At 51.9% G+C, this 24,933-nt stretch overlaps 1 protein-coding gene across 1 annotated transcript in view; it reads right to left on the bottom strand.

The window, feature by feature from the left end:
- Positions 1–902: 902 nt before the first annotated feature.
- sema4c (sema domain, immunoglobulin domain (Ig), transmembrane domain (TM) and short cytoplasmic domain, (semaphorin) 4C) overlaps positions 903–24,933 on the bottom strand; it is a 100,033-nt gene continuing 76,002 nt past the window's right edge. The window contains 8 exon segments of the mRNA XM_078428942.1: positions 903–1,754; positions 5,994–7,173; positions 8,568–8,638; positions 11,261–11,412; positions 12,727–12,842; positions 16,186–16,408; positions 17,619–17,763; positions 23,266–23,441. Coding sequence (XP_078285068.1) covers positions 6,332–7,173; positions 8,568–8,638; positions 11,261–11,412; positions 12,727–12,842; positions 16,186–16,408; positions 17,619–17,763; positions 23,266–23,441 — 1,725 coding nt within the window. The 3' untranslated portion in view covers positions 903–1,754; positions 5,994–6,331.

Below are 24,933 nucleotides of genomic sequence, written 5' to 3'. Positions count from 1 at the left end.
CCGTAGCACGTCACGGCGCCATTTTAGTAGGCAGAAACTTGCAGAAACGTTTAAAAAGAAAAATATTAAAAATCTGTGAATTGATAGATGAGATATATTCTGCATGTTAATGGTCTCATCACACATACCATTCCCCCAAAACACTGATTACACTGCGAGAGGCATAGCGAACGGCGGGTTTTGCTTACTAAAATGGCTCCTTTGCGTACTACACTTCAGTATAGGCGAGGCCCATATTGGTCCGCTCCATTATCTTTGGTCTGCACTGAGTTCCGCCCGCATCTTCTTCCTTTATGTTACACCTACTTCGCCTCCGGTTTCTCCCGCCCTAGTTCATTGCCTGCCCTCGGACCAACTCACTCCCCCACGACACGCATCTCGCCACCATTATGTACAACTCAAGTGTTTTCAAAACAAGGTGAAAGGGCGGGGGGTGGGGGTGGGGGTGGGGTGTCAGGCACATTCCCACGGCCGGCGTGAACGGAACGGGAACTGTGCAGAGCTGTGTGTCGATCCACACAACTCCCAAGCAAATCCCGTCATCCTCCGCACAATTTCCCAAATGACCGCTGGAATATACCGCAGGCAATTTCATCGCAACACACCTCCAAACATCTCCCGACCCCCCTCTCTCCCATTATTTCCCTTTCATAAGTTCAGAAACTCATAAGTTCTAGGAGCAGAATTAGGCCATTCGGCCCATCAATCTACTCTACTCCACCATTCAATCATGGCTGATCTATCTTTCCCTCTCAACCTCATTCTCCTGCTTTTGCCTCACTCGCTCGCCCTCTATCTGTACGCCTCCCTCCGGCTTCACATCTCACTCGACTTCTCTCCGTGTTCAACGCCCCCTCGGTCTCCTTTGTCACTTGCTCCTCCCATCTGCCAACCCACCCCCTCCCCCCCCCCCCCCCCTGCATCCACCTATCACTTGCCAGGCTTTGCCCCACCCCCACTCCTCTTCTCCAGCAATCGGGGTCCTGACCCGAAACGTCACCCATCCTAATCCCCTCCACAGATGCTGCCTGACCCACTGAGTTCCTCCAGCACTTTGTGTTTAGCTTTCATGCAACCGTGCGTGGTTATATACAACGCCACCAACTAACACTTGGCCATCGCTTGGCCACTCGTTCTCCACAGCACTCAATGCTCCATTGATAAGAGTCCATAGACCAGGGGCATTGGAGACCACCTTTACAGCAGCTTGCAAATCAGGTGCCAGTCGACACAAGGCAGGGTCAACCTGTACAAAAGCACCCAAAACTCGAGCGAATCGATCGAATTGGTCTCGCCGATGTAGGAATCTACCAAAATGGTAGATTCCTGTCCGGTAGTTCGTTCCTCGAATGTCCAATGGTTTACGCAGAGACCACCCAACTCCTTGGTCTACTGCCCAAGCTTATGAGGACCACATTCTTCGAACGTCACTGATTGCTTCTCCGCTTTGCTTGTCAGCAGGACCGTGGCAAGTAGTAGGTCGTCCTGTTGAGAGGGTGTCCACACTCCCAGCTCTTGTTCACTGACGTCAAGCGTGGTTGAAGGCGTCAGTGGTTGGAGAGGGTGCCTGTCCAGATTGCCCGCTGCCCCTCTACATCAAGTCCCTTGTCGCTCGGCTGTGCCACATCGTCCGCTCCAGTGCCATTGTTGCCAACTCAGATCGGGCATCCTGGTGAGCTGTTGCCCAAAGTGTCACGAGGAGCCCCCGGGTCAGAGGGTCACTGCCGTAACCTCTCTTCCAGCGGCAGGTCACGCTGTGTGGAGAGGATTGGAAAACATGGTTAGATCAGTTAAGCTTAGTTTATTGTCACGTGCACTGAGGTACAGTGAAAAGCTAGCCCGCTAGCGGAAAGACAACGCGTGATTACAATCGAGCCGTCCCAGTGTACAGACACACGATGAGAGGAGTAACTCAGCGGGACAGGCAGCATCTCTGGAGAGAAGGAATGGGTGACGTTTCAGGTTTTTTGAGACCCGAAACGTCGCCCTCTCCTTCCCTCCAGAGACGTTGCCTGTCCCGCTGAGTTACTCCAGCTTTTTGTGTCTACAGTTCAAACAAGCATCTGCAGTTCCTCCCCATGCAGGTGGCACAGAGGTAGAATTGCTGCCTCACAGCGCCGTAGAGCCAGGTTCGAACTTGACTATTTTTATTTATTTTATTTTTTTAAAACTTTTTTATTTTTTATTTTTTATTTTTTATATATAAAAGTTTTATTCCAAAGAAAAACATACAAACATACTAAGCAAAATGTGATCAAACAAAAGCCGCCTGTATCGGCAGTTTACAAATTAAACAATTATCACATTAAAATCCCGCCATCTGTCAACAATACATTCAACCCCCCGCGGCGACCAGCGTTCCCGGAAGGCCTCCAGCGTCCCCGTGGACACCGCGTGTTCCCTCTCCAGGGACACCGCGGGCACGGACGTAAGCCCGGAACAGGGGTAGGCAGCCGACCTCTGTGAGGCCGTCGACTGCCCGCTGCCTGGACCCGCGGATGGCCATCTTGGCCAGGCCCAGGAGCAGACCGACAGGGAGACCCCCTCCTCCCTCCTGACCCTCCCCCCCTCTGTACCGGGTGCCCAAAAATTAAAAGCGTAGGGCTAAAATTGAGCCAGAACTTAAGGAGGGTGCTGTCTGTGTGGAGTTTGCACGTTATCCCTAGTGTGGCCACATGGGTTTTCTGCGGTTCCAAAGGCGTGCAGGTTGGCAGGTTAATTGGCGTCTTGTAAAATGTCACTGGTGAGGTGAATAGGACTAGTGTGCGGGTGAATGTTGGTCGGTGGGGACTCGCTGGGCCTGTTTCCACACTGTATCTCTGAAACTAAACCCTAAAGGATACAGCAAGTAACTAGAAACTGTTGACTCTTGTTGTAAGAGGATATAAAGAGTGTGTAGAAAGAGAGTCTTGATCCAACATAACACACTGGACTATTGTTTACTAACTGCTGATTCACAACAGGGAAGATACCTTTGCCAGACTAATTCTTGGAATCATGTTCTTACTAGATGCCCGGCCCATGCCCTTTGGACTTTAAAAAATAAAAACCTCGTTGCAAAATTCACTTGGGGTATGAATATTGAATTAGACAATAGACAATAGGTGCAGGAGGAGGCCATTCGGCCCTTCGAGCCAGCACCACCATTCAATGTGGTCATGGCTGATCATTCTCAATCAGTACCCCGTTCCTGCCTTTTCCCCATACCCCCCGACTCCGCTATCCTTAAGAGCTCTATCTAGCTCTCTCTTGAATGGTCCAGAACCAGGGGACACAGTTTAAGAATAAGGGGTAGGCCATTTAGAACAGAGATGAGGAAAAACTTTTTCAGTCAGAGAGTTGTGAATCTGTGGAATTCTCTGCCTCAGAAGGCAGTGGAGGCCAATTCTCTGAATGCATTCAAGAGAGAGCTAGATAGAGCTCTTAAGGATAGTGGAGTCAGTGGGTATGGGGAGAAAGCAGGAACGGGGTACTGATTGAGAATGATCAGCCATGATCACATTGAATGGCGGTGCTGGCTCGAAGGGCCGAATGGCCTACTCCTGCACCTATTGTCTATTGTCTATTGAATGCATTTAAAGAATTGGCCTCCACTGCCTTCTGAGGCAGAGAATTCCACAGATTCACAACTCTCTGACTGAAAAAGTTTTTCCTCATCTCAGTTCTAAATGGCCTACCCCTTATTCTTAAACGGTGGCCCCTTGTTCTGGACTCCCCCAACATTGGGAACATGTTTCCTGCCTCTAACGTGTCCAATTGATATTTCCCTTGGCGAGGCTGTCTACAGCCAGAGATTTATCTCAAAATCAGGGTCAGCTACTCAAGGCTCAGATATGAAGTGATATCTTGATATCTTGTGCTGGATCTTCGGATTTCTCTACCTGTGGGTCTGTGGAGATTCAGTGGATGACTACAGTGGATGACCATCAAAACAATAACAGGCAGCCTTGGAAGCCTATCCTGCCTAGTCAAACCGCATGTCAAAAACCTTGGCGTGATATTTGACTCTGCATTAAAGTTTGACAAGCAAGTCAACACTGTGGTAAAAGCCAGCTTCTTCCAACTTCGTACCATAGCTAAAATCAAACCATTCCTCCAATTTGACGACATTGGAAAAAATCATTCACGCATTCATTTCCTCCCGCCTAGACTACTGCAACTCCCTATACACTGGGAGCAGCCAATCATCCCTGTCCCGCCTGCAACTGGTCCAAAACGCCGCAGCGAGACTCCTGACGGGTACCCGTAAAAGGGACCACATCACCCCGATTCTGGCCTCTCTCCACTGGCTCCCAGTACAGTACAGAATCATCTTCAAGCTCCTCCTATTCACATACAAAGCCCTAAACGGGCTTGCCCCCCCATATCAAAAATCTTCTAACCCACCACTCTATCTCCAGGTCCCTCAAGTCGTCCGACTTGGGGCTACTCACTACCCCGCAGTCTAGGCTTAAGCTCAGGGGTGACCGCACTTTTGCGGTTGCAGCTCCTAGACTGTGGAACAGCATCCCTCTCCCCATCAGAACTGCCCCCTCCATCGACTCCTTTAAGTCCAGGCTCAAAACCTATTTCTACTCCCTGGCGTTTGAGGCCCTCTGAGGGGGCGCTGTGAAATGTTTATGTATGTGCTGTTATGTTTGTGTGACATTGTATGTTCGTTCTTAGTACCTGAACTGATGTACAGCACTTTGGTCTACGTGGGTTGTTTTTAAATGTGCCGTACAAATAAAATTGACTTGACTTGACATGTGGGACAGAGATGGATAGATGGGAAAAGTGCTGAACATGGCCCAGTCCATCGTGGGTATTGACCCCCCCCCCCCCCCCCCCCCACCATCGAAGGGATCTACAGGAGTCGCTGCCTCAAAATGGCAGCCAGCATCATCAGAGACCCACACCACCCTGGCCACACTCTCATCTCCCCCCTGCCATCGGGAAGAAGGTACAGGAGCCTGAAAACTGTAACGTCCAGGTTCAGCAACAGCTTCTTCCCCACAACCACCAGGCTGTTAAACACTGCAACCTCAAAATAAGCTCTGAACTGCATAGACCTGGGGGGATTGGTTTTGTCTTTTTGCACTATTATTGTTTGTTTGTTTTATATGTGTGTGTGTGTGTGTGTGTGTGTGTGTGTGTGTGTGTGTGCATGTGTGTGCATGAGTGTGCGTGAGTGTGTGTGCGCGTGAGTTATGTGTGTGCGTGAGTGTGCCTGTGTGTATGTGTATGAGTGTGTGTATGTGTGCGTGTGCGTGAGTGTGTGTGCGTGAGTGTGTGTGCGTGAGTTATGTGTGTGTGTGCGTGTGAGTGTGTGCGTGTGTGTGTGTATGTGCGTGAGTGTGCGTAAGTGTGTGTGTGCATGAGTTATGTGTGCTTGAGTGTGTGTGTGTGCGTGAGTGTGTGTATGTGTGTGTGTGTGTGTGTGTATGCGTGAGTTATGTGTGTGTGAGTGTGTGTTTGCGTGCGAGTGTGTGCGTGGGTTATGTGTGTGTGTGTGTGTGTGTGTGTGCGTGCGTGCGTGCGTGTGTGTGTGTGTGTGTGTGTGTGTGTGTGTGTGTGTGTGTGTGTGTGTGTGTGCGTGCGTGTGAGTGGCTGTGTATGTGTGTGTGTATGTTTGACAAAATGCTGGAGTAACTCAGCAAGTCAAACAACATCTTTGGAGAAAAGGAATAGTTGAGATTTCAGGTCAAGACCCTTCTTCAGACGTATGTGTGCATGTATGTGCGTATGTACGTGTGCATGTATGTATGCGTATATTTATGTATGTGTGTGTGTATGTTTGACAAAATGCTGGAGTAACTCAGCGGGTCAGGCAGCATCTCCGGGGAAAAGGAATGGGTGACGTTTCGGGTCGAGACCCTTCATCAGACTGATGTTTGTACAGATGTATGTGCATCTGTACATCTCTACACATACACACACATACTGTATACCCAACTCATCACCCCACCAGAACGGCAACGAGCGGGAAGACCCTGTATTTAGTGCACACCTACCTGTCTGCCAGGCAGCCAGCTTGCTCCAGAGCACGTGTGGAATGACAAGGGACCAGGTGGCAGTGTGTGGTGTCTCTGCCCGATCACAGTGGGTACAGTTCAGCCACAGATACAGGGCGTGTGGGAGTGTGGAGATACAGGCCCTGGTGGGTCCCAGCTTCGTAAGTATTTATGTCTCTAGGTGTCTGCTTATGCCGGGACCTTGTCAAGCCTGTGAAATGGCTTCCCTTGTGAAGTATATACAAAGGGGGTGGTTTCTCGGTGTCGGGTTCCTGGTGGCTATTTACAGGGAGCGTGAGGTAGCCGGGGCGGTGGAACGGGAGCGCGGTGGGCTCCGGTCACACGGACGATTCCTCGGGGTTGGCGTCGGGCAGCATCTGCCGCTGCTTCAGCTTCTTCCGCAGCTCCTCGGAGAACGGGTCGGCGGTCTCCTCGCCCAGCTGCAGGCGGATGTAGCCGTTGGTGTTGGCGCCGCGGATGTTGGCCAGGTTGAGGCGGGTGGGCGACTGGAGGGCGGTGGGCAGGGGCTGGCCCGGGATGCCGTTGGCGGTGCCGTTGAGCGCGGGCGAGCTCCGGCCGTTATGGCAGACGGCGTGGCCCGGCACGATCTTCAGCGAGCCGTCGGAGTAGTAGTACGACGGCGTATCCCACAGCTTGTCGTCCGAGCTGGCGGTCTGGCTGGGGATGAAGGTGGTGCCGCGGGGCAACTCCTTGGGCAGCGGGCACTCCGGCGCCCTGGTGCCCGCGGCCTCCCGCGCCCCGGCCGCCTTCTCCAGCTGCCCCTTCAGCTTGCGGTTGAGGTGGACGACGGTCCCCAGCAGGCATGCCAAGACCAGGGCGCCCAGCAGCAAGACGCCTAACCACACCAGGCCCAGGTTGAAGCCTGCCGACCGGCTCTCCAGCGCCATGGCCTGGCTGGAGAAGACCACCAGGGAGTAGTTGCCTGACAAGACCCGCCCCTGCCCCTCCTCGGAGTAGCACAGGTATCCGCCCCGGTGCTGCGGCCCCACGTCCAATATCTCCAGGGCTCCGTGCCGAATCTGGTAGCCCCCGCCGGGGAACCTGCCCAGGTCTTGCCCCTCGAACAGCCAAGTGGGCACAGCCAGGTTGGAGATCAGCGGGCAGGGCAGGAGGATGGCGGTGCCAGTCACCACCGTGACGGCCTTGGACCTGGGACCTCCTGGAAGAGTGGAGGAGATACAGACAATCGTCAGCCCCAGGGCGAGCAACAGAAGCAGCAGGCCGTTCGGCCCCTCGAGTCTGCGACACCGCTCAATAACAACACCCACGGTTTGGTTTGTTCCCCGCATCCCCGCTAATACGTCACCCTCGCTACTGCAAGGTCAGGCCGCATTTATCTACGGGCTCTAAACTGCTGGGGGAGGTGGGGCGTTGTACAGGTCCACACCACACACACACACACACACGTACACTCTCGTACACACACACACACACACACATACACTCTCGTACACACACACACACACACACGTACACTCTCGTACACACACACACACACACACATACACTCTCGTACACACACACACACACACACTCTCATACACACACACACACACTCTCATACACACACACACACACTCTCATACACACACACACACACTCTCATACACACACTCTCATACACACACACACACACACACTCTCATACACACACACACACTCTCATACACACACACACACACACACACTCTCATACACACACACTCCCGTACACACACACATACACACGTACTCTCGTACACACACACACACACTCCCGTACACACACACACACACACGTACGCACACACACACACACACACTCTCGTACACACACACATGTACACACGCACGCACACTCCCCCATACACACACACATACACGTACACACACACGCACACTCTTGTACACACACACACGCACAGACGTTGGTGTGTTCGTTCAGGCCGAGAGAGAGGGAGTGAGATTGGGAAGTGTTCCAGTCACCAACCACTAACTCTCAGTGAGGCTGTGTTTATGGAAGACAGACACAAAATGCTGGAGTAACTCAGCGGGACAGGCAGCATGGAGGGAAGGGATGGGTGACGTTTCGGGTCGAGACCCTTCTTCCCGTAACGTCGCCCATTCCTTCTCTCCAGAGATGCTGCTCCTCCTGCTGAGTTTCTCCAGCATTTTTGTGTCTGAAATCTTAAGATTTAAACCAGCACCTGCAGCTCCTTCCTACACCCACGCTGTGTTTATGGATCTCGTCACTCACAGCTGGGCTGGCCGCGAGCCCTGTGATGCCAGTGGTGGCTTCACCAGTGGAAGCGGTACCCAGTGCCAAGCTGAGCAGGGGTTTGCCAGCTCCGGAAGTGGATGTTCCAGCACTCCACGTCTAGACGAAGCTACATGCTCCCATGTCAATAGACAATAGACAATAGGTGCAGGAGGAGGCCATTCGGCCCTTCGAGCCAGCACCACCATTCAATGTGATCATGGCTGATCATTCTCAATCAGTACCCCGTTCCTGCCTTCTCCCCGTACCCCCTGACTCCGCTATCCTTAAGAGCTCTATCCAGCTCTCTCTTTTACCTTTGGCGGGCTGCGTCCTCGGGCACAAGTCAACGTTGGCAGATTCCACGTCCTGATACACTGCAAGCGTTCTAGGAAAAAGAAAAAGAAAAAACAATTTTTGAATCACGCACAGTCTCAGTTTATTGTCTCGCGTGCCGAGGTACAGTGAAAAGCTTTTTGTAGCGTTCTCTCCAGCCAGCGGAAAGACAATACATGATTACACATGATTTCGGCGGATATTTGTACGGCAGAGATAGATAAGATTCTTGATCAGCGCAGGTGTTGGAGGTGATGGGGAGAAGGCAGGAGAATGGGGTTAGGAGGGAGAGATAGAACGGCAATGATTGGATGGCGGGGTAGACTTGATGGGTTGAATGGCCTCATTCTGCTCCTACTTCTTATGACCATACAAACGAGACATGCACAGTGTGAGATACATGATAAGGGAATAACGTTAGTGCAAGGTAAAGCCAGTAAAGTCCGATCAAAGACAGTCCGAGGGTCTCCAATGAGGTAGATAGTAGTTCAGGACCAGCTCTCTAACACTTAACCCCTGCATAAAACATGAGGTGCCTGTACTAAGTCAAGTCAAGTCAATTTTATTTGTATAGCACATTTAAAAACAACCCACGTTGACCAAAGTGCTGTACATCAGTTCAGGTACTAAGAACGAACACACAATGGCACACAAACATAACAGCACATACATAAACAGTTCACAGCGCCCCCTCAGAGGGCTGCTAGGATTTATGTCCATTAGTTTAAAGCGATCAAAGCCAATAGGCTGACAAACCTGCACGTCTTTGGAGTGCGGGAGGAAACCGGAGCGCCCGGAGAAAGCCCCACGGGGAGAACGTACAAACTGTGTACGGACAGCACCCGTAGTCGGGATCGAACCCGGGTCTCTGGCGCTGTAAGGTAGCAACTCTACCGCTGCGCCACCGTGCCATTCCACCCTCCCTCCCTCCCTCCCCTTCGAGGCTCCGAGCCAAGAGGAAGCAGAATCCTCAGAGATTGCGACGCAGATCTGACCCTTTGTACAACTTGACTTCCCCACACACACACACACACACACACACACACACACACACACACACACACACACACACACACTACTTCCTTTCTACGCATAAAGCTCTGATCACAGAGGGGTCAAAGTAAACAGAAAGATTCCCCAGAATTCAAAGTCTGCTCTCTTCCCAAAAGGAAGCCACATGCCCTTGGACCGTAGCTGATCGCAAACTCAATGAAGCACGCCCTTTAGTCGATGAGCAGGGCTCAGGAGGACAGCACAGCTGTGCAGCTGACAAGTGTGGCATGCTTCTTGTTTTCAACATCTGTAGAAAGGAACTGCAGACACTGGTTTAAACCGCAGACACAAAATGCTGGAGTAACTCAGTGGGACAGGCAGCATCTCCGGAGAGAAGGAATGGGTGACGTTTCGGATCGAGGCCCTTCTTCGGTCTGAAGAAACATCACCCATTCCTTGCCTCCAGAGATGTTGCCTGTCCCGCTGAGTTACTCCAGCATTTTGTGTCTATATTTGCTTTCAACTTCCCCTGACTTAATGTCTCTCAGCAATTTATTTCCAGTTAAATGAACATTACTCAGTATTGGTGTCGGAAACTGTGGGGGGGGTCAACTTCAACCTAGTTTACCGAACATTTCTTTGTCCAACTCCTGACTTCCCACCCACACTGAGCGCTTGTTCATAAATTCATAAGTGATAGGAGCAGAATAAGGCCAATCGGCCCATCAAGTCGACTCCATCATCCAACCATGGCTGATCTATCTCTCCCTCCTAACCCCATTCTCCTGCCTTCTCCCCATAACCGCTGACAACCGCACTAATACGACACAATAGAATTTATCCCAGGTGGGAAATTGGTCTGCCAACAGTCATAAAACACTAAATATATGAAACATGAAATTAAAGAGAGGAGTGGAAAGGATTGGGGGATGTGCAAAGATTGAGGAGGGGAGGGTGGGAGGGTGGGGAAGTCAGTCGACCCCACGACAGAACTAAACTAAACTGAACTGAACATGTAGGGTTGGTTCAGGGTGTCAGGTGTTATGGGGAGAAGGCAGGAGAATGGGGTTGAGAGGGGGAGATAGATCAGCCACGATCGAATGGCGGAGTAGACTCGATGGGCCGAATTGCCTATTTCTGCTTAGAGCTTATGGACTTATGAATGAATGTTAAAATTAATGTTCAATTTCCAGCAGCGTCAGGAAGGGGTGTCACGGTGGGGCAGCGGTAGAGTGGCTGCCTCACAGCGCTGGAAACTCCGGTTCGATCCCAGCTACGCGTGCTGTCTGTACGGAGTTTGTACGTTCTCCCCGTGACCTTGCGTGGGTTTTCTCCTAGATCTTCGGTTTCCTCCCACACTCCGAAGAATTTGTAGGTTAGATGGTTAGTTGGTATTTATTCACAAAATGCTGGAGTAACTCAGCGGGTCAGGCAGCATCTCGGGAGAGAAGGAATGGGTGACGTTTCGGGTCGAGACCCTTCTTCAGTTGGTTAGTTGGCTTGGTGTAAGTGTAAATCGTCCCTCGTGTTAGTGTGCGGGGATCGCTGGTCGGCGCGGTCTCGGTGGGCCGAAAGGCCTGTTTCCGCTGCTTTATCTCTGAACTGCAAATACTAAGCCGAGGTATTTTGCCTTGCTGGCCCGGCCCCGACACGGAATAGGAATCTCTCGCGAGTTACTTACTTCGGCAAGGTGTCGATCCTTGCACACTCGTGGTTCGCCCAAGCGCAGTGCGGGTCCCTCGCCATTATACAATCCGGGCAGCCTCGGTACTTCCGGCACTCGGCCACGGGAACCTGGACCACCTGGGTGTGGGAGCCGGCAAACAGCAGCTTCTGCAGGAAGGAGCGGAGTGGAGTGTCAGGGATCTCGGACCCACCGAGATCGCGTTACACACACGAGAATCGCAGGTGCTGGTCTAACGAAAAGAGCTGGGGTAACTCAGCGCTGTAGGAAGGAACTGCAGTCCAAAGACAGGCACAAAAAGCTGGAGTAACTCAGCGGTGTCGGACGGAACTGCGGTCACTAGTTTAAACCGTAGTCCAAAGACAGGCGCACAAAGCTGGAGTAAAATCAGCGGGTCAGGCAGCTTCTCTGGAGAGAAGGAATGGGTGATGTTTCGGGGCCGAGACCCTTCTCCAGACTGAAAGTCACGGGAAAAGGAAACGAGAGGTATAGACGATAATGTAGAGGGATGTAGAACAAATGAACGAAAGATATGCAAAAACGAAACAATGGTAAAGGAAGCAGGCCATTGTTAGCTGTTGCTGGGTGATAACGAGAAGCTGGCGCGGCTTGTGTGGGGGAGGGATAGATAGAGAGGGGATGGCGGGGTTACTTGAAGTTAGAGAAATCAATATTCATCTGCCTGAGGAAGGGTCTCGGCCTGAAACGTCACCCATTCCTTCTTGACATAAATGCTGCCTTTCCCGCTGAGTTGCTCCAGCTTTTTGTGTCTGTTTTCAATATTGATTCCACTGGGTTGCAGCACCTCTGGAGAACATGGACAGGTGACGTTTCAGGTCGGGACCTTCTTCAGACTGATTGCGGGGGGGGGAGGGGGCGGATGGAGGGATGGGGGGGGGGGGGGAAGGTGGAAGAGAGGAAGGACAGGGCAAAGCCTGGCGAGCGATTCAAGGACCTTGCAGTCCCGGGTTGAGACCGACGTCGGGAAGCTCCAAAGGCCGCACGACGTTTGACTAGCCCCGACCCGGGGGGTAGATCGCCCAGAGTGGGGGAGCTGTGACTCCTCCTCGATGATGGAGCTTGATCGGGCAGGAGGAAAGCCCGCCCCTGGCTACGGGAGTCAAGATCGCCCGGTCAAAGGAAGCTTAGCGGCCCCAGACCGCTGGAGGACAAAGAAGGGAGAGATTGAACTTTTTTTCGCCTTCCATCACATTGAAGAATGTGGAGGAGTCATGGTGGTGGATGTTCATGTTAAAATGTATTTTGCGTGTCCTGTTGCTTTTTATTGGTATGACTGTACGGCAAATGAAGTTCCACGTATGTTGCAAAACATACTTATAAAGCATGATTATGATTATGATTATGATTGATGCATGGCGAAGCTGTGGAGGTTGCGTGCGGGTGGAACAAGCAGTGTTGGTCTCGGCCCAGTGGGCGTGCAGGAGAACGTTGGGCCGACTCACCTTCTTCTTGGAGATGGCCAAGCTTTCCACGGGCTGCTGCTCCCCAAAGAGCTGGACCTCTTCAATGACGTGGGTCTGAGGACCAACCACCACTGCCTTCTGAAGCCATCCCGTTCCTGGGCAAGGAGAGTCACGTGGGGAAGGCATTTAAAATAGACCACGACCGACCGACCAAGCTACCAAATAAACAGGACGTAAACAGCAGATGCTGGGGTTTAAATCGAAGACAGACAGGATAAAAAGTAATCAACGGATCAGGCAGCATCTCTGGGCAAAAAGGAATAGGTGACGTTTCGGGTTGGGTCGGGTCGGCTCTGGCCTAAAGAAGGGTCTCGACCCAATACGTCACCTGTTCCTTTTCCCCAGAGATGCTGACTTACCCCTGCTTTTTGGGTCTAACCAGGACATAAATCCACTTTGGACTTTAGAGATCCAGCGCAGAAACAGGCCCTTCGGCCCACCGAGTCCGCACCGACCAGCGATCCCCGCACATTAACACTATCCGACACACACTAGGAACAATTTTTACATCTATACCAAAGCCAATTAACCTACAAATCGGTACGTCTTTGGACAATAGACAATAGACAATAGGTGCAGGAGGCCATTCGGCCCTTCGAGCCAGCACCGCCATTCAATGTGATCATGGCTGATCATTCTCAATCAGTACCCCGTTCCTGCCTTCTCCCCATACCCCCTGACTCCGCTATCCTTAAGAGCTCTATCTAGCTCTCTCTTGAATGCATTCAGAGAATTGGCCTCCACTGCCTTCTGAGGCAGAGAATTCTACAGATTCACAACTCTCTGACTGAAAAAGGTTTTTCCTCATCTCAGTTCTAAATGGCCTACCCCTTATTCTTAAACTGTGGCCCCTTGTTCTGGAGTGTGGGAGGAAACCAGGGCACCCAGAGAAAACCTACGCGGGTCACGGGGAGAACGTACAAACTCCCACATGTAGTCTGGAGCTGTCCAGCAGCAACTCTACCGCTGCGCCACCGTGCCACCCAAGCATGTTGTAGCAGGATTAGGCCTGGGTTAGAACTCTTTCTTTCAGTGGGGAGTAGGGGGTGCCAACGATCTCACTCCTAAATAAGGGACAAGGTGACGTCACCGCGCCGCGCTCCACTTGACCTCACCAGCCAGCGGCCACGTGCTCCCACTCCACCAATGGCGGCCGCCCGGGCCGGGAGGCTGCACCTGGGCCTCCAGACCTACACTAGTGTCCGGGCCTACAGTGTCTGTCCGGGCCTAAAGTGTCCGGGCCTACAGTGTCTGGGCCTACAGTGTCCGGGCCTACAGTGTCCGGGCCTACAGTGTCCGGGCCTACAGCACCCCCCGGGCCTAATATGGGATAAGGGCGGTCCCGTACGGGACAAACTAATTTAGCCCAATATACGGGATGTCCCGGCTAATACGGGACAGTTGGCAACTCTAGTGGGGAGGGCCACTGTAAGACAACAGCTGCATCAGAAGATCTTAGCCTCTAAGGAGCGGATGAGAAAGTGGGATAACGTAAAACTAGTGTGAAGGGGTGATCGGTGGGCTCAGTGGGCCAAAGGGCCTGTTTCCATGTTGTGTCTCCAAATTAGGCTAAACTAAGGAGCAATATAAAAATAAATTATTATCACATGCCTTTCAAGTGCATACGGCTGGCTATCAAAGGATCTCAGTGATTCTAAAACCTGAGGGTTTGAATCGGTCTCTTCATGAGTAACCCAGCTGTGAGTGGCTCTAACCTCAGTCTGCAAATCATCAGTGCTGCTGTGGAACTAAATTTAGCTGCACCATTTCAAGAGGATGCACTTTCCCACATGGGGAATGTCAAGGAGCAGGCCCTAAGAACACGCAAACTTCATCTGCAAACTCCCCCCCACTCTTCTTTCCTGTTTAACATCACCTCCCTGGTGACGTTGAGGAAGGGAAATGCTGTGCGTTCGTGTGTTGCTCGAGGAAGGAATCGTTCTGAAAGAACCCGTCGAAGGCACAGCAGTCATCTCCGGCGACATTTCATTTAGAGCCATTGAGTCACAAACACAGCATGGGGGCAGGCTTTTCGTCCCAACTCACCCAGGCCCGCCAAGGTGCCTCATCCAACCTCCTCTCATTTCCTTGCAGTGAGGCCATATCCCTCTCAACCTTTCCGATCGGCGTCCCATGTATCTGGTAGTTATAGAGTCCTACAGGCTGGAAACAGGCCCTTCGGCCCAACTCGTCCATTCCGACCAAGGTGCCACATCTAACCTCTTCCCATTTGCTTGCATTTGGCCAGTAGACCTCTTCAGTGTCCGGCTCCAGCTCCTACTATCTATTCTTCCTGTGCATTCCCACACCGGCCAATTCTGTTTCTCATGGAGTTGGCCTACTTTGCTCCCGACCGGGGGCAACAAACAATAACCAACTCTGTGACGAACACTCCATCGAGGTCCCCACTCGGTCGAACATAAACTATCCAACTAGAGCATCCCACTCTTCGCTGCATTGAAAGCAAATCATCGTCGCTCGGTCTCGCTGAACCTTTCCCAGAACAGGCGGGTAGTGTAGATAGCGTTGCCAACTGTCCCGTATTAGCCGGGACATCCCGGTATTTTGGGCTAAATTAGTTTGCCTCAATACGGGACCACCCTTGTCCCATATTAGTAGGGGTTGCCAACTTCCTCACGCCCAAATAAGGGACAGAGGGTGACGTCACCGCCCCCCCGCGCCACACGTGACCTCACCCAGCCAGCGGCCACGCGCTCCCGCTCCACCAATGGCGGCCGCCATTGGTGGAGCGGGAGCGCGTGGCCGCTGGCTGGGTGAGATCACGTGGGGCGTGCGGGCGGCGATGTCGCCCTCTGGCCCGCATTTGGGAAGTGAGGAAGTTGGCAACCCTAAGTGGAGATCCACCCCTCCCTCAGGATGTCCTTTTACCTAATTCTACCGTCGTTTAGAAGGATGAGAGGGGATCTTATCGAAACGTATAAGATTATTAAGGGGTTGGACACGTTAGAGGCAGGAAACATGTTCCCAATGTTGGGGGAGTCCAGAACAAGGGGCCACAGTTTAAGAATAAGGGGTAGGCCATTTAGAACGGAGATGAGGAAAAACTTTTTCAGTCAGAGAGTTGTGAATCTGTGGAATTCTCGGAGTCAGGGGGTATGGGGAGAAGGCAGGAACGGGGTACTGATTGAGAATGATCTGCCATGATCACATTGAATGGCGGTGCTGGCTCGAAGGGCCGAATGGCCTCATCCTGCACCTATTGCCTATTGTCTATAGCACTTTGTCTTTTTAATGAAGCAAAGAGGAGGGGAGATGGTGGCTGCCTGGGTGGACAGAGGAGGAGTGATGGGGTGACGGAGAGGAAGGGCAGGGCAAAGCCTGGCGAGCGATTCAAGGACCTTGCAGTCCCGGGTTGAGACCGACATGTCCCCGAGGGGCCGCGCCGCGCCACGCCGCCCGGCAGAGAGGGAGACTGACCTGTGCCGATGTAGAGCACGGTGTAGGGAGTGCCGTCCCACGATGCCACCTGGTCCACCACCATCTGCGTGTACCTCACCCCCTTCTGCATGAGCAGCGGCCGGCCGCCCACTGGCTGCACCAGCGCATCCATCAGCGGGTGCTCCTTGGCAAAGTTGAGAGTGTTGTCAGGCAGCTCCAGGGACGTGTTGTAGCCACTAGCCCTGTGGCTGTTGGTGATGCACTGGGAACGAAGGAGGGAGGACACAGGTTTAGACAATAGGTGCAGGAGTAGGCCATTCGGCCCTTCGAACCAGCACCGCCATTCAATGTGATCATAGATAGTTCCTCTGTCGCTCTCTTCCCCTCCCCCTTCCCTCTATCTTCCTGTCTCCACCTATATCCTTCCTTTGTCCCTTGATGTAGCCACCCTGATGACAGCACCATGAGGGGGCTAGCACAGCACGATGGGCCAAAGGCCTGGGAGATCCCAAGCTCAGTGGTCAAGCTCGGCTGAGAGTGGCGGCACGATGGCACAGCTGGTAGAGCCGCTACATCACAGCCGCAGAGACCCCGGTTCGATCCTGACCTCGGGTGCTGTCAGTGTGGAGTTTACACTTTCTCCTTGTGACGAAGACATCGCCCATCCATGCCCTCCAGAGATGCTGCCTGGCTGACTGTGCTTCTCCAGCACTGTGTGTTGCCCAGGTTTCCAGCATCAACAGCCCTCTTGTGCCCACATTAATTCACCTCACGTCAGATTAGTTCTGACAGGGCTGCAAGGCGATATCGAGCTGCTTCACTGCTCCCTTCTGAAGAGTGTTACAAGCTATTGCCTTGCGGCAAATGCACAGCGAGTCCAGATTCTGCTGCAAGTTCACCAAGTAGTCAGCCAGTCAGTACAGAAAGAGTGCTGGCCTTCTTTCTCCCCAGCCCTCCTGTGATTGGGCCAAATAGCCATCTCCCTGCCATGTCTCACAACAACTATTAACACTTCACCGGCCCCAGCCTCTGGTGTCCCACCCACACTCAACACAAGCTTCGGGACAAAGCGCTGGAGTAACTCAGCGGGCCGGGCATCATCTCAGTTTGGGTTAGTGAATCTCAGTTTGGGTTAGTGATACAGCAGGGAAACAGACCCTTCGGCCCACCGAGACCGTACCCACCAATGATTCCCACCTTACACACCTTACCATTTTCTTTTACCCTAAGCCAATTAACCTACAAAACTGCACGTCTTTGCAGCGTGGGAGGAAACCGAAGATCTCGGAGAAAACCCGCGCAGGTCACGGGGAGAGCGTGCAAGCTCAGTGCAGACAAGTACCCGTGGTCAGGATCGAACCCGGGTCTCCGGCGGTTAGAGGCGGCAACTCTACCGCCATTCCAATAGACGCGGAATGGTCTACTGCTTGGTGGACGCGGTCTACGCGGAATGGTCAACTTGGGCGACTTACTGCTCCGGGCCTGGGGCTTGGCACTTTATCCGTGTATCGCCCCCACTTCTGTGCCTGGTCCCGGTACTCCTTGTACGGCCCGTCAAACGCTCGCTGGATGTCCCCGATCCGGTACTGGCAGACCGCAGACACGTCCAGATCAGCCCTAGGGCAGAGAGATCAGCACAGTTTAGTTTATTGTCACGTGCACCGAGGTACAGTGAAAAGCTTCTCGTTGCGTGCCAACCAGTCAGCGGAAAGACAATACATGATTACAATCGAGCCGTCCACAGCGTAGATACATGATAGAAACATAGAAAATAGGTGCAGGAGTAGGTCATTCGGCCCTTCGAGCCTGCACCACCATTCAATATGATCACGGCTGATCATCCAACTCAGTATCCTGTACCTGCCTTCTCTCCATACCCCCTGACCCCTTTAGCCACAAGGGCCACATCTAACTCCCTCTTAAATATAGCCAATGAACTGACCTCAACTACCTTCTGTGGCAGAGAATTCCACAGATTCACCACTCTCTGAGTGAAAAAAAACGTTCTCATCTCGGTCCTAAAAGACTTCCCCCTTATCCTTAAACTGTGACCCCTTGTTCTGGACTTCCCCAACATCGGGAACAATCTTCCTGCATCTAGCCTGTCCAACCCCTTAAGAATTTTGTAAGTTTCTATAAGATCCCCCCTCAATCTTCTAAATTCCAGCGAGTACAAGCTGAGACTATCCAGTCTTTCTTCATATGAAAGTCCTGCCATCCCAGGAATCAATCTGGTGAACTTTCTCTGTACTCCCTCTACGGCAAGAATGTCTTTCCTCAGATTAGGAGACCAAAACTGTCGATAAAGGGAATAATGTGAATAACGTTTATTGCAAAATAAAACCAGTAAAGTCCGATCAAAGATAGTCCATGGGTCTCCAAAGAGGCAGATAGTATAGTTCAGGACTCTCTGGTTGTGGTAGGATGGTTCAGTTGTCTGATAACAGCTGGGAAGAAACAGTCCCTGAATCTGGAGGTGTGCGTTTTCACACTTCTGTACCTCTTGCCTGATGGGAGAGGGGAGAAGAGGGAGTGGCCGGGGATATGTTCTCCCTGCGAAACAGTGTGGGTTTCATCCGGGTGCTCCGGTTTCAAATGAATGAATGAATGAATAAATAAATAAATAAATAAATAAATGAATGAATGAATGAATAAATGAATGAATTAATGAATGAATGACGTGCTGGTTTACAGGTTAACTGACCTCTCTGTAAATTGTTTCTAGCGTTATAGGGAGTGGATGTGAAAGTGGGATCACATAGAACGAGTATGAACGGGTGGCTGATGGTTGGTGTGGACTCGGTGGGCCGAAGGACCCGTTTCCACGCTGTCTTTCTAAACTAAACTATACTAAGAACGTTGAGAATTGAAGGATACAAGTTGAGGCCAGAAACGTGGCGACTCTTGTGTACTGCCTCAGTGTTCTTGCACACTTGTAATTGTGTATGATTGTGCTTTTGTGGGGTAAGACTTAACTGAACAGTACGCAAAAATAAAAATAATTTCACTGTAGCCAGGTTCAGTGACAATAAAGCAGCGTTAAACCATTGATCTTGATCCAGGGACTTTTCCCGTTTAGTTATCTCGTGGGATAGTGCTTGTGTACGGGGTGATCACCGGCCGGCACGGACTCGGTGGGCCAAAGGGCCTGTGTCGCTAAAGTCTAAAGTTTAGAGATACAGCGTGGAAACAGGCCCTTCAGCCCATCGACTCCATGCCGCCTGACGATCACCCTGTACACTAGTTCGGTTCTACATACACGGGACAATCATACAACTTACTGAAGCCAATTAACCTACAAATATGCACGTCTTTAGAATGTGGGAGAAAAGTGGAGGAACCTAAAGATAAGCCCACAGTCACAGGGAGAACGTGGCGTATGGAGCAATGGGTGGGGTAGTGTTGTGGTAGTTAGGGTTGCCAACTGTCCCGTATTAGCCGGGACATCTCGTATTTTGGGCTTAATTGGTTTGTCCCTTACGGGACCCCCCTTGTCCCGTATTATGCCCGGGGGGGGGGGGGGGGGGGGCACTGTAGGCCCGGACACTGTAGGCCCCGGACACTGTAGGCCCGGACACTGTAGGCCCAGGACACTGTAGGCCCGGACACTGTATGCCCGGACACTGTAGGCCCGGACACTGTAGGCCCCGGACATTGTAGGCCCTGGACACTGTAGGCCCGGACACTGTAGGCCCCGGACACTGTAGGCCCGGACACTGTAGGCCCCGGACACTGTAGGCTCGGACACTGTAGGCTCGGACACTGTAGGCCCGGACACTGTAGGCCCCAGCGCTGCCTAACGGAGGTTGCGTAGCAACCCGCCTCCTGGCCCGGGCGGCCGCCATTGGTGGAGTGGGAGCACGTGGCCGCTGGCTGGGTGAAGTCACGTGGGGCGCGGGGCGGTGACGTCACCTCTTGGCCCTTATTTGGGAGTGAGAAAGTTGGCAACCCTAGTGGTGACAGAACATATCCCAACTCTTTCGACTGTAGAGGTGCACTTCAATGCTGAGAACTATATTCTGCACCCTTTTTGCACTCCCTACTCTGCTTGAGTTTGTCACAATTGTATTTTTGCATGATCTTATCTGATCTGTTTTGGATAGTAAAATAATGTGTATCATGCGCCTCGGTCTATGAAACAACAATGAACCTAAAGCTGAGCCTTCAGGTTTTGTAGTTTAGAGACACAGCGCACAAACAGGCCCTTCGGCCCACATCAGGCCGCACCAACCAGCGATCACCAAGCACATTAGCACTCTCCTACACACAAGGGGGACAATTTACAACTTTACCAAAGCCAATTCAGCTGCAAACCTATGTGCCTCCCCAACTTGTTGAAAGCCAGCTGAGGGCCAAGATGGCTGCACTGACTGACTGGATGCTCACTGCAGTCTGAGCCAGCTCCCTGTAGCAGCACACTTGCCAAGGGCGGCACGGTAGCGCAGCGGTAGAGTTGCTGCTTTACAGCGAATGCAGCGCCGGAGACTCAGGTTCGATCCCGACTACGGGTGCTGCACTGTAAGGAGTTTGTACATTCTCCCCGTGACCTGCGCGGGTTTTCTCCGAGATCTTCGGTTTCCTCCCACACTCCAAAGACGTACAGGCATGTAGGTTAATTGGCTGGGTAAATGTAAAAATTGTCCCTAGTGGGTGTAGGATAGTGTTAATGTACGGGGATCACTGGGCGGCACGGACTTGGAGGGCCGAAAAGGCCTGTTTCCGGCTGTATATATATATATGATATCAATGCTTGATTCTAAATCAGAATTTTCCCAATTCCTGTCCGCCATTCCAAGACGTTCTGCTGAGTAATCTATTTCCTGTTAGACTTGTGGAGCTTGACTAAATCTGCCTACCTTTCGTCTTGAATTAAACTAAACCATTATCTGTCTGTGAATCTGTGGAATTCTTTGCCACAGGAGGCTGTGGAGCGATGAGAGGAGATCTTATCGAAACGTATAAGATTATTAAGGGGTTGGACACGTTAGAGGCAGGAAACATGTTCCCAATGTTGGGGGAGTCCAGAACAAGGGGTTACAGTTTAAAAATAATGGGTAAGGCCTTTTAGAACTGAGATGAGGAAAAACTTTTTCAGTCAAAAAGTTGTGAATCTGTGGAATTCTCTGCCTCAGAAGGCAGTGGAGGCCAATTCTCTGAATGCATTCAAGAGAGAGCTAGATAGAGCTCTTAAGGATAGCGGAGTCACGAACGGGGTACTGATTGAGAATGATCAGCCATGATAACATTGAATGGTGGTGCTGGCTCAAAGGGCCGAATGGCCTCCTCCTGCACGTATTGTCTATTGTCTATTGTCCAAGTCAATGGATATATTTTTAGGCAGAGATAGATAGATTCTTGATTAGTACGGGTGTCAGAGATTATGGGGAGAAGGCAGGAGAATGGGGTTGAGAGGGAGAGATAGATCAGTCATGATTGAATGGCGGAGCGGACTCGATGGGCCGAATGGCCTAATTCTACTCCTATCACTTATGATGTGTAAGAAAATAACTGCAGATGCTGGTGCAAATCGAAGGTATCACAAAATGCTGGAGTAACTCAGCGGGTCAGGCAGCATCTAGGAGAGAAGGAATGGGTGACGTTGCGGGTCGAGACCCTTCTTCAGACTGATGTAACGACCTGCATTCCTTCTCTGCAAGATGCTGCCTGACCTGCCGAGTTACTCCAGCATTTTGTGATACCTATCACTAACGACCTTCTCTCTCTCTAAGCCTTGCCCTTCCCAGAAACACTGCTGTCTCCGATGCCCTCCACCCGATGCTCATTCCCAGAGCTTTTCCACAGGGAATCGTTGTAAGGTGAACAACTACCCCCCTTTCCCTCCCCTCCCCCTCCCCACACGCCACATCTCCCAGTCCAACTCAGCGAGTCCACAGCTTCATGTTACACTAATCCTTTCCGTCCTCGATATTCAACTACCTTGCCCCGAGCTATTTCTTCCAGCGATAATCCTTTAGAGATTTGAGTGGAGGGACAGATTTCCTCGTGTACTTGAAATATAAAATGGCTGGGTCGATGGTGGAAAGTGCTGACAGTTCTTTCTCCTATTCCAGGAAAGTGCATTAAACCCTGGACTGATTTGGCTCTTTAGCGCTCAATGGCCGACGGATCAATGGATCTCTTACACTTCCCCCATCCCCACCACTGAAAGCCACAGCTCGCTGTACGATTCTACAACACACAAGCTCAAATTAAATGTAAATGACAGTGGGGCATGTATTTTTAATGCTCTTGTGATCACCGGGCTGGTTACTAATGCTAACCAGCGGTTCAAATGTCCTGAGAATATAGGTTCAGCTGCAGGGCTTGGCTGTCACTGCACTTAAGTGTTCGATTTCGGGTCGAGACCCTTCCTCAGACTGAAAGTCAGGGGAGCGGGAGACACAGGGATATGGAAGGGTAAGGTGTGAAAAGGAGACATCAAAGGGGACGAAGCTCAAGGAAAATGTAGAACATGTTCATGTATTTGAAGATGGACCCAGTGCTGGAGTAACTCAGCGGGTCAGGCAGCATCTCTGGAGAGGTGGAATGGGTGACGTTTCAATTGCAGGGTGACCTGGGAGGAGCTCGAACGCTTCAGAAAAAGTGGACCACCTTTCTGAAAGACGCTTCTTCGGACTGAATAGGACACCTATTCACCGCCCCGCCCTTCACTCCCATTCACGCCAAGCCCTCCCCGTCACGGTGGCGTACACGGTAGAGCGCTGCCTCGTAGCGCCGTAAACCCCGGGTTCGAACCCTGACATCGTGGGTGCTCCCCTTGCACGTTCTCGCAGCGACGGCGTGGGCTTTTGCGTCCGGATGCTCCGGGTTTTCTCCCAGGTCCCAAAGGCGCGGGGGTGTGTGGTTTAACGGGGCCGTCTGTACATCGTTTCCGGTGTGTGGGGGAGTGGATGTGAAAGTGGGGTAACGTGGAACACTTCACCCAGTTGACAGGCGGCGAGGAAACAATGGCGGTGCTGCAGAGGGCTCAAGAACGAACCGCGGTAGCGGCTCTCACGGGCCGACGAGAGGAAGGACAAACAGCGAGACCTAGGCCTCAGATTGGGGGGGGGGGGGGAGACAGGAAGGGAAGGAGATAAATTAATCACGAAGACCTACCACTGAGCCTGGAAGACACCGAAGAACACTGTGTTCTGCCAGCTACTGTCGTTCAGTGTGTAGATCGCCTGGATCTTGTTGAAGTCAAGTTGCTGCTCAGGGAGGGAACACAGCAACCGTGCCTTCAGAAAAGTGGTCCACTTCTTCTGAAGCGTTCGAGCTCCTCCCAGGTCACCCTGCAATTGAAAAATACAGAACGCGTCAGAAGGAACTGCAGGTGCTGGGTTTAAACCGAAGATCGGCGCAAAAAAAAAGCTGGAGTAACTCAGCGGGTCAGGCAGCGTCTCTGGAGAGAAGGAATGGGAGACGTTTCGGGTCGAGACCCTTCCTCAGAAAGGTCAGAAAAGACTTCTTCAGCAAAGGCAAACGTGAGCTTGCAAAGCACTTTCACAACTTGCACATTCAATATTTTGGTGCCATCGAACACTCCTGCTCCAAATTGCCCTGGAATCTTTAGTTTAGAGATACAGTGCGTGAACGGGCCCTTCGACCCACTGACTCCGAGGCATCCAACGATCCCCGCACACTAACACTATCCTACACACCAGCGACAATTTACAATCTTTACCGATGCCAATTAACCTACAAACCTGCACGCCTTTGGAGTGTGGGAGGAAACCGAAGATCTCGGAGAAAACCCACGCAGGTCACGGGGGGAACGTACAAACTCAGCACCCATAGTCAGTATCGAACCGGGGCCTCCGGCGCTGTAAGGCAGCAACTCTACCACTGCGCCACCGTAGCGCCCACTGACAGCATAGTGCTCCCTCAGCTCTGGGGCAGTCTCTGTCTAGATAGTTGTAATGTGATTATCGCTGCTGCCTTACAGCGCCAGAGGCCCGGGTTTGATCCTCACTACGGGCTCTCCGTGTGACCCGCGTTGGTTTCCTCCGAGAATTTCAGTTTCCTCCCACACTCCAAAGACGTACAGGTTTGTAGGATAATTGGCTTGGTATAAAAATGTAAAATGGCCCCCAGTCCGTATGTAGGGTAGAGTTTAATGTGCGGGGATCGCTGGTCGGCGCGGACCCGGTGGGCCGAAGGGCCTCTTTATCTCTTTAGCGCTGTATCTCTAAACAAAACAAAACTCTCAATCCAAACCTCTCATTCCCGATGTGTAGGAAAGGAACTGCAGACGCTGGTTTAAACCGAAGATGGGCACAAAAAGCTGGGGTAACTCAGCGGGACAGGCAGCATCTCTGGAGAGAAGGAACGGGTGACATTTCGGGTCGTCGAGGGGTCCCATTCCCTATTTTGCCCTCTGCATTTCCGATGCATTTGTGGCCGTGACTTTTCCTGATCAGATTGACAAAATAATGTCAATTAGAGCAGGGGGGTGAAAGAGCAGAAGTGGCCAGGGATTTGGATTGGCCCTGCTCAGATATGACTCTTGTCAGTGGGTTTACCATCTGTTGGCAGGACAGCCATCTGATTCTAATTGAATTGAAGATAAGGACATTGGGGTGGAAAGGTTGCCTTTCCCGTGCCCCCCCCCCTTGGTGGGAACCCCTTGCTTCTTGAAAGACGTGTGAGTTACTGTGGGACGGACAGATCTTCACATGAAACGTGTTACAATCAGGATGTGTGGGAGGCGGGCAGGAGGGGGGGGGGAGGAATTAAGAGATGCAATCAGGATGCAGCGGACAACAGATGTGAGGCAGGGGAAAG

The sequence above is a fragment of the Rhinoraja longicauda genome, chromosome 36 (assembly GCF_053455715.1).
Source record: "Rhinoraja longicauda isolate Sanriku21f chromosome 36, sRhiLon1.1, whole genome shotgun sequence".
NCBI classification, from domain to species: Eukaryota; Metazoa; Chordata; class Chondrichthyes; order Rajiformes; family Arhynchobatidae; genus Rhinoraja; species Rhinoraja longicauda.
Note: the sequence above shows the minus strand (reverse complement) of the source record. Positions and strands in the feature narration are given on the sequence as shown.